Source organism: Geospiza fortis, unplaced genomic scaffold (assembly GCF_000277835.1).
Source record: "Geospiza fortis unplaced genomic scaffold, GeoFor_1.0 scaffold381, whole genome shotgun sequence".
NCBI classification, from domain to species: domain Eukaryota; kingdom Metazoa; phylum Chordata; class Aves; order Passeriformes; family Thraupidae; genus Geospiza; species Geospiza fortis.
The window spans coordinates 4,255,361-4,265,325 of NW_005054348.1; the positions used below are offsets into that span (position 1 = coordinate 4,255,361).

Consider the following 9,965-nt stretch of genomic DNA (forward strand, 5'->3'; position numbering starts at 1 on the left):
TAATATTTCTTTATTTCTTGTGAGATGAGTAACTAATTATGACCACAAACATTTTCACCTACAAAGCTTTTGTTTTCTTTGAAGATGGCCTCTCTTCTGGTATACAAATGTTGGATGCGAAACTGATTCTCATCGCTTGATTTTTTTTTCTTTATTTTTTAGATTCTTAAAGTTATTACTGTTTTTTTTTTTAAGCTGATGATGGGGCTCTCTTGGGAAAAATTGAAAAAGTACGAGTTCTTCGGAATGATCGGCGAGAAGGTAGGCTTAATTTTAAGGAAGTAAGATACAAATTCCACTGTGCTGCCTTATCTGTTAGTTTTCATCAAGTCTTTTCAAGGAATATTCTGCTTTGCTTTCCTTATTGGAAGAGAGATCTTCACTTTATAAATCTACTAGTAGAGGGAATAAAAAACTGTAATTGTGCAGGTAAAAACAGTAATTGTGATTGTTTCCGTATTGTTCTGTGCACAATTGCCCATGGTTGGCTTTTAGAGTGTGAGCTTCCTTCAGGAATTGCATTTAATCTTCAGCCTTTCCTTTCTCTTCCTGCACTGAATCCTTAGTTAAGCTGCTTCCATAGTATGCAAGATCTCACTGTAAAATGTATCTGTGTTTGAAATGATGCAGCTTAAAAATAGCCCTCTTTTTTTGCTGGTTCCCTTATTAGATATCATTTTATGGATTTAGTTATGGGCAGTCAGACAAACAATTTGCTTTGACTAGAGGGCTTGAGGAGCCAGGAGGGCTGCGACCAAGTATGCTGGTTTTTCTGAAGCCAGTGTGCCCTGTAACAAATTTGTCTTACATTTGTGTTTTCTTCTATGTTGCTTTATAAATTGTGGTCTCACATGACTGAGCCCTTCAGTCAGCAGTTCACTGACAGTGATGTTTAAAGTATTAGATGCAGGCAACTGTTATCTACAGCTGTTTGAAATAATAACTGAGATTTGACAGTTGAAATAGCTGACTGAATTAGCACATATGTGCTTGCTAATTTTTATAAGCTTCATCTTCCAGACTGCTGGCCAGGCCTTGGGAAGAGCTGGAATCATTAGATTGTCAGGAACTGGAAACTACATGCCCAAAACATGTGTTGTCCCATAATTAAAGTTAGTGAAATAACTGATGGGTTCTTAGTGTTTAAATATTCTGTTTGGAATATACTTGTGAACAAAGGCTTATTAGGAAAGCAAGTCTTTTATGACTTGCCATGGTTGCCAGGTTCTGAGTAAGTTAATGTCATTTTTCAGTGCATCACTTGAAGATGGAGGTAGCAGTAAGGAAAACACAGAATGAAGTAACACATTTTTGATGTTTGTTTCTTTTAGTAATCTTAAATATTAATTTGCAATGCATATACAAATACATGGTTAGGAATGTGTATCTGTATATCTGAAAATTAAATATAACTTGCCAAATCTATTATGTCAGAAGAGCACAAATATTTGCAGATAGAAGACAGATAGTATCAGTTTGTATCTTTGTGAGATTAAGATTAAATATTGCACAAACAAATGAAATTCAAGAGAATTAGTGAAATTTACCAATGTGTAGGGTGCTAAAAGTAGCTCAGTAGTGTGAACAATAGAGGAAAACAGTGTGTTTTAAAGAAAAAGTTGAGGTGAAGAGATGGTGTCAGTTAAGGGGGTGACATAAACTGCTGTTCTTTCAAAAATAAATATTAGCGGCTATTAGTCTCATCTCTAGTACCAGAGTTTGTTATGGGAACAGATGTGTTTTAGGGTGTGGTAGTCTACAGAACAAATGTTCAGTGGAACCTTTTCAGCTCTATTCATTATAAGCCTGAATGTGATTGTGGAGGACTCAATGACCAAAGTGCTAACGTCCATTTTTTTAAACTCTGAAATTAGAAACACTGTTGTGTGTTTTCTGTAGAATTAGAGTAAAACAGTAGGGTCTTCAATAATATTATTTAGAAATAATAAGCTCTGGAGGGAGGAATTGGAGAAGTTAAAAAAAACTATAGCAATAGTGCTTGAGGAATGGTTTGATATGGAAAAACTGAACAGAACAGATTCAAAGGGTGAAATTAAGGCACCAGCACTAAGTCTATGAGGTACACTTAGGTGTCAGTGTGGCACAGATAAAATGTAAAATGTTGGAGAGCCAGGGCACAGCATGTATCTGGAACTGTGCTCACACTTGAAATAAGAGATAGGAAAAGGATCTTGATGGGGCTGTTATTGAATGTTGGTCAGAGCAAACAAGCTTTTCCTCTTAAGCATCTTGTGTTCTGTTGGCATAGTCATGTTTTGCATATTTATTTTATAAAGAGAGTCGTAAGTAACAGGCTGGTCTCTTTTACAGTAGTTCTGTTGAGGGAGGAAAATATCTGAAGAAACCAGAACCGATTTAGTGGGAAACAATGAAGAAAGAAAAAAAAACCAAACCAAAACAAAGCTAAAAAAGAAAAAAAGCCAGAACAGAACAGACTTGGCTTTGGTCTCACATGATAAAAAGAAATCAATGAATTTCTGAATAGTAGTAGAAAAAAGTAGGTAGGAAATTTGCAAAGGAATGGGAGGAAGCTTGCTATGTGTGTATTTATAGCAAGGGACTTCAAGGATTGGTGAGGTCATCCAGTGAACAGATTGTAAAAGAAAAGGAAGAAAAGGAGCAGGGTAAATCTGTGAGAGTATCTCTGTAATCGAGACGCAGACAAGGGAAGAACAGTTTGGTTTGGCCAGAAGTTTCTGCCTAAAGATAGCTATTCAGAACAGACAAACCCCAAACAAACTGCAAAACAAGAGAATGGCTGTAGTCACAGAGGAAAGACAAATGGGTTGGGGTAAGGCTCTCAGATGGGAATTAATCAAGCTTGGTTATTTCTTGGAGAAGTTCATAGGAGACTGTACAGACTCTGGTAAGTACTAAGATGGGGGGTGGCAAAAAGGTGGGGAGGGTAAGTTAATGATAGTGCTTTCCTTAGTTGCATAGTACAACTTTAGGGGACATACTTGTTTTCAGGTCCAATCTTAAGTAAGATTTATTGGTGTAAATACCACTTAGGGTAATACAGATCACTCTGTATTTGTGTATCGCTTGTTTTGAAAAGGTACTTTGCTTCTGCTTAAATCAGATGGAAACTGTAGAGTGCAGTAGGCTGGGCACTTGCAGGCTGTTTGGTGTGAAGTCATTTCACTAAATTCTTAATGAGCATCTGATTTTGATAATGGAGCTTGTGTATTTGCCCTGTCTGAGTAATTTAACTGACTGCTAACTTAGAATGCAATAGTTTCTCACTACTGTTGATTGTTTTCCCCAGGAAGTACTTAAAACTTTCTGTCTTTACTTCTCAGGCCTGATGCGCTCCCGTGTCAGAGGGGCAGATGCAGCACAAGCCAAAGTGTTGACCTTCCTGGATAGTCACTGTGAGTGCAATGAACACTGGCTGGAACCGCTTTTGGAAAGAGTAGCTGAGGTGAGTAAAGAGTTGTAAAGTAATTTCCTGAAGAAGCAGCTTTTAAATTTTAAAGCCATCTGGTTTATACTAGATTAATTTTATTCATTTTCCTGAGGAAGCTTTTTCCCTGATTTAAGATGATGGAGATGATTGGAGTGTTCTGTGATTAAAACATATTTTTGTTCATTTAATCTGTGAACACAGGAACATAAAATCTGAATATTTATTACTGTCTTGGCAAGTAATTCAAATATATGCTTCCTTGGTTCTTTGGGGACTGCCTCAGTAAGCTGAAAATCTTTAGAGCAAAGTATGATTCTCCTCTACCAGTATCATCTTGATGTGATTCAGTTTACCTGAATCTTTATGCTGCATTAAAATTCAGTGTGATAATAGGAGAGAGGATGACTTGTCAAACCAAATTCTCATGGAAACTAGCAGGAACTAGAGGCTCTCAGCCTCTATGAAAATGATGCTTAGTCTGTGTCCTGGAAAAGCAATTGAGAGGATTGAGAGTTAAACTATACTGTTTTCTCCAGGGGTTGGTTATACTTGTTAACTTGCTGTGGAAGAACTCAGTTGAAGTGGAAATGGAATGAAGTGTGATTCCAAAAAAGCACTAAGAAACACTCAAGACAACAGGGTTTTTATTCTTTCTTAATTGCATTCCCTTTCTGGAAAGCTAGTCTTGCAGGAAAGTTTGGTTCCAAAATACTTCTGATCAAAATGGCTTTGCTAAGCTACTCTGTTTGGTTAATGCCCAGTTCTCCACTTATCCACCTTATGCTTTCCTTTGCATTCCCCAAAAGCAGAAAGGGGGAGAGGGAAGGAAGCAAACCCTGTATACTCATTATGCCAATGAAGAAGCTGTCAATTGGTGACTGATTTTCTTTATTCTGTTTGGTTCTGTGATCTGTTTAGAATCATAAAATCATATAGGTTGGAAATGACATTTAAGATCATTGAGTCTAGCTGTTACCCAAGCACATGCCAATCCCATTATTAAACTATGTCCCTGAAGTGCCACATCTACACATCTCTTAAATAAATACCTCCAGGGATGGTGACCCCTCCACTTCCCCGGGCAGTCCGTTCCAATGCTTGACCACTCTTTCAGTGAAGAAATTTTTCCTAATACCCAATCCAAATCTCTGTGATGTAACTTGAAGCTATTTCCTCTTTCCTGTGCTTGTTACTTCTGAGAAGAGACTGATCTCCACCTTGCTGCAAACTTCTGTGAGGTAGTTGTACAGAGTCATAAACTCTCCCCTGAGACTCCTTTCTCCAGGCTAAACACCCTCAGCTCCTCCTCAAAAGGCTTGTGTTCCAGACCCTTGATAGTTTCCTGTTACTTTTCCCTGGACACACTCCAGCACCTCAATATCTTGGAGTGAGGAGCCCAGAAAAGGACCCAGGATTTGGGGTGTGGCCCCAGCAGTGCTGAATACAAAGGGATGATCACTTTTCTGGTCCTGCTGGCCACACAGTTGCTGATCCAGGCCAGGATGCCATTGACCTTCTTGGCCACCTGGGCACAGCTGGGTCATGTTCAGCTGCTGTCAATCAGCATCTCCAATCCTGTAGGTATTGCATGAAATTGTGAATCAAGTGCAGAACCTGGCACTTGGCCTTGTTGAACCTCTTAAAATTGGCAATAACCTGTTAGATTTACTAGGTGTTCCAGAAATACTGCAAGTTGCCCAAGACACAGCAGCAGGTGAAGTCCTGTTTTAGAGTAGAAATAACTAATCAGCTCAAACCTGGACACTGTTAAAGTACCTAGAGCCTAAAAAGCCCTTGAACATAAGTACCATAGCACTTCCTCCTATTTTTGTTGCAGCTTCAGAAGGATTGGGGGAATTTCTCTGTAATTATTAACTAGGAAAATAAACTTGAAGGCATGAAATATATCTCTAAAAGAAGTGGAGAATACTTGCAGCTAAAGCACTAATGAATTCTAGGACATGGGAACTGTTTTCAGGCCTTTTGTGGAAACTATTTGAAGCATCTATTTATTCAAGAAATAAGACGACAAGTGGTTGTTTTGGTCAGCAAAACCCTGCATTTGGTAAGACAGTTACTTGATAATTTTCCCATTTCTTTCTATATGACTTTTTGCAGGTCATACTCATTTATCTTTCTGAAACTGATACGGAATTTGAAAAAGCGTTACCTTTTCATTGTAACAGAATGTAAAACCTCTTAGCAAATTGCTGGCAATTTTGTGAAGATCCAGCATTGAATGGAGTGTATTAGGTTGGAGAAGCTGGTGCATATTTTGCTTCTTGCAGCAGCTATATTTTAGTGGCATGTGAATTATTAGATCCTTCAAAACTCACTGCTTCCAGTTGTCACCATAGTACACACTAATTGTGTACCACTGAATAGTTTTCAGCTGTATGAATATATTTTTCTCAGTCTTAAAAGATTGATGTACTGTTAAATAAATAATGGATATAGAATTCCATTTAACTGTCATCTGCAAAGATTCCCAGCCAACAGCTATGGGGATTGAAAAAGCAGCTTTTAAGTTTTCTGGTTGTTCAAATAATTAAGGCCGAGTTAGTGTTTATATATTATATATGATAACTCTTTGTTATTTTAAATGGATTAATTCAGCTCACAGGGCAGACAGTATGTTAGTTGATGTTAATTGGCAGCATTTTTTGATAGTCTCAGTGACAAGAAGCTGAATAGACATGAACGCTTTTCTGCTCACTGGTAGCTTTTTTCAGGTCAGGGCTCCTGTTCATGAATACTGTGTTTTCTGATAGGCAGCTGCTTCTATTGTATATCTGGTGGAAAGAGCGTTTTGGTTTTCTTTTTTTTCTTTCTGTTCCAGAATTGCCCACTTGGCATTTATTTTTGTTGCAGTGTTAGGAGATTAGTAGTGTGTGTTACAATATAAGAATTTACAGCTTCCAAGAAACAGTCTGAATCAAGTCAGTTCTGCAGAACTCTATCTGATGTGCTATAACCGCTTTAGAAAGCTCTGCCTCTGACACCTGAGATATCAAACTTTCCTCCTGAACTGAAGCATGATCCATCCCACAGTTTTCTTCTAAAAGATGGTTTCCTGGTTAGAATATCTTCCTTTTTTCAGGAGCCATGTTTGCCTAGCATTTCTGGAGGGGGTCTGATTCTGCTAGGGACTTTTCTACAGCACTTTGAGCAAAAGCTCAATGCAGAAGCAGCATACACACAAGATGACCACTTTAGAGTTCAGAATGTTTACAGATACTATTGTAACCTAGAGCTGGTGTACCTTTTGCTCCTTCCTGGAGTGTGGTTTTTTGCTTGATTCTTAAGGCTACCTTTTATGCCCTCTAGATTTTTTGTGTGTGTGATTAAATGAGGAGACAGTGGAGGTTAACCCTTTGATTCCTCAAAAATGTCAGCATAGTAATAAGTATACATAGTCCTGAAAACATCAATAACTACTAGCAATTTCATGGGCACTCATCTACTTGGCTTTTTCCTTTTCAAATTTCTAAACACTTTGACATTCTGTTCTTAGAATTCAGCAATTGTGTGAGAAAAATAAATTCAAAGATTCTGGTGCAGAACTGAACTAATCTGTTTTCATAGCATAGCAGTAAATCCTCTGTCGCATTTAGGAAGGTATTTTTAAACAGAGATGGTCTTAAAAGGAAGAAATAACTAAGATTAAGAAGTGAGATGTGGTTTGCTTTTTCATGTCTGTCTCAGATTTTTTGACTTTGAGTGAGTCCACTTCTATCTGATGCTAAAAGGAAAATATTTATATTTTCTCTTAAGAGTGTTGTGAGGTTTAACCTTTGAAGTGTTGTGAGACTTTTAGAAGAGGGAAGCAATGAATGCAGAATCTCGAGGATAATTTCTCGTGGTTTATAAGAACAATATATAAAGCCTAATTCTCTAGAGTATTCAGAACTTCCTTATAAATTGTCAAGATGATGTGGTTTGCTACAAATTTTCAGGTGCTAGAGACTTGCAGTGTTTGCAGGCTATTTCTTTTAATTATGTTCACCAAGAAGTACATGGCTTTCCAGTTGCACCTTCCATTAGAAGGCAAAAGATTTTCTACATTAAATTATCCTAAAGCAAGGTACTTATTTATCCATGGTGTGATTAAAGGAGCCAGCTGCTTTTTAGTCTTTTAAATGAATGAACTCTGTAATTTGGAGACCCACAAGCTTTCTTAGCAGTCTCTGCATTAACAACTTTCTAGTGCTCTGCAAAGCATCACCTTAAGAATGTACAGAGCTTTTTTCTGTTTTGCTACTGAGCAAATCCTGTAATTTCAAGTCACAGAAGGGCAGCACATTTCCAAGCCAACAATGTGAGGGTTATACATTGGACTGAATGCACATAGCCTGGGTATTTGGCTGTCAGTGAAACAACTGGGAGTTGTTTAAATATACTAGGTGTAGCAAATGGTGTTAGTGTGGTGTTGCACTGATACTGATAAAAATAATCAGACCAGCAGTAAAAGCCCAGCTGTATAGAGACAACATGCTACCTGCTTATGCAGCTTGGTGGACATAAGCTGAAGCCTAAATGAAGCTCTGCCTAATGTGGCACCTGATAACTTGGGCAGCTCTTACCACCAGTTTCAACCTGGCCAAGTAGTACCATTTGAAAAAGAAATCTTCTTCAAAAATACTTTTAGAGAGGGGCATGGATGTATAAGCTGTCTCAATTTCAGCTAAGGAATAAATGAGAAAGAAAGGAAGGATGTTTTCATTTTTGTATTTTATGCTCATAGGTATACTGTGAATAACTGGACAGGTCGATATCTTGTCTCATCAGTCTTTATTTAAAGGAGTTTCCTAATTCTATCACTATATATAGAATGCCTAAAATAAGGGCATGGGTACATCTAAAGCATTTCAGTGATGTAGGAAGGTATGCACACACACACACACACAGAGGACTTTGCAGTGAAGTAAATTGTAATTGCCTCCCAAGTACAACACAGTTAGCAAAACTGTGCCTTGCTGGTCATTGCAAACATGGGCTTGAGGCTATCACTAGCAGAAATAGGAGCTAAAGATGTGATCCATGGAGGAATATGACAGGTTGGCCTTTTTTTGTTTGTATTTCTAGTTTGCTTTAGACCAAATGAATAAATTCTCAGTAGGAGACCAGATTAGATGTTATATTACATTTCTCATAAAAGCAAATTTTTAGCCTGGTTGGCATAGCTGCAGTGATAGTAAAGGGAGTGGAAAAAGCAATGTGTCTTCAGCTTTTCACTTAGTCTTCAGCTTGAATTCTCTTGGGCTGGCTTGAATTCTTCTTTTGGATGATACAGAAATTCATGACCTTTTGCTCACTCAGGCAGAATGACCTAGTAGATGCCATTTATGTAATTAGGGCTGATTTAAAATCAGCAGAGATTGAATAGTTAAGATTCAATAAAAAGAAAATGGGTGTTGAAAGTTCTTATTGGACTAAGCAAAGCATTTGTCTAAGTTGCTTTTAAGTCTCTTCTTATGACCTCAAGCTATTTTCATACTAATTTGGTTCCAGTCTGCTCTGTATAATACTGGTTAGTAAGGGGGATACATTGCTTGAACCATCACCACCATGTAGAGTTTGTGTGGTGTTGTTTCAAGACATATTTATAAAATAAATTCCTAAAACTGAGATGTTTAGGTTGTATTTCTTTTAACCATGAGAACAGTTTCTCTATAATAGGAGTTACCAAAATACCTCCTGTTTGTTCAAAACATTTTTTTATATTCACAGATTTGATGATATGCTGTTCTGAAGTTATCTGTTCTCTGAATGATGTTAAATTGTGCAGCTCCAAACTTTTATTTTGAATTCAAGCAGTAACTCATGGAGACAAACTGGCTTAACCATGATACTGCATTTCTAACATTAGATGAGTCTTATTTTAGAACACTGAGGTCTTGTGATTCTGCTGGATAATACACATGGAGTTGCTGGAAAGATTTTTGTTCTTAAACTATTTTGGCAAAAACATCAGTTAAAATAATTAACATTGCTCAGAATAGTATACGAGACCATGGTTGGATAGAGGACTGTGGTTATCTGTACCACTGGAATCTTAACTGCTGGAGATTAATAGTATCCATGAGTCTGAGGTACTTTTTAGGTTCTCTTTCCTACTTGAGTATCTGTTATTGAAGTGTGATTCTTCTAGTGTGAAATGGATTGGCATTAACCTAAGACCTTTCTGATTGCAGAAAGACCTAAGTGTCCCTTAAAGGTTGCAATAATAAGACTGTAGTCCACTGCATGGCTGGAGACTTGCTGTGAAAAATATGAATTGTCTGGATGCTTTTCTTTGCACTGGGTTTAAAACTTAAGAATGGAAGGGCTGTTTGCTTGAATGCCTTTAGAACCACAGGTTTTCTGCCTTCTTCAAGAGCAAGTCAGAAGAGGGGGCTTGCTGAATGAAAGTAGCCTAGAATAGAAAGAGGATTTCCAGTCATACCCTATGGTTTCTGCTCTCTGAAGCAGTGCTGAGCAGTGCTATTCACAGCACAGGCTCTTTGGAAGTAGGGGGAGAGCTGGGGAGAGCTGC

General features: G+C 37.8%; 1 protein-coding gene across 1 annotated transcript in view; it reads left to right on the forward strand.

Moving 5' to 3' along the window:
• Nucleotides 1-9,965, forward strand: part of GALNT2 (polypeptide N-acetylgalactosaminyltransferase 2) — a 74,383-nt gene that overhangs the window by 44,886 nt on the left and 19,532 nt on the right. The window contains exons 6-7 of the mRNA XM_031058780.1: nucleotides 196-261; nucleotides 3,324-3,445. Of these exons, the coding sequence (XP_030914640.1) occupies nucleotides 196-261; nucleotides 3,324-3,445 (188 nt within the window). The remainder of the gene's footprint in view (nucleotides 1-195; nucleotides 262-3,323; nucleotides 3,446-9,965) is intronic.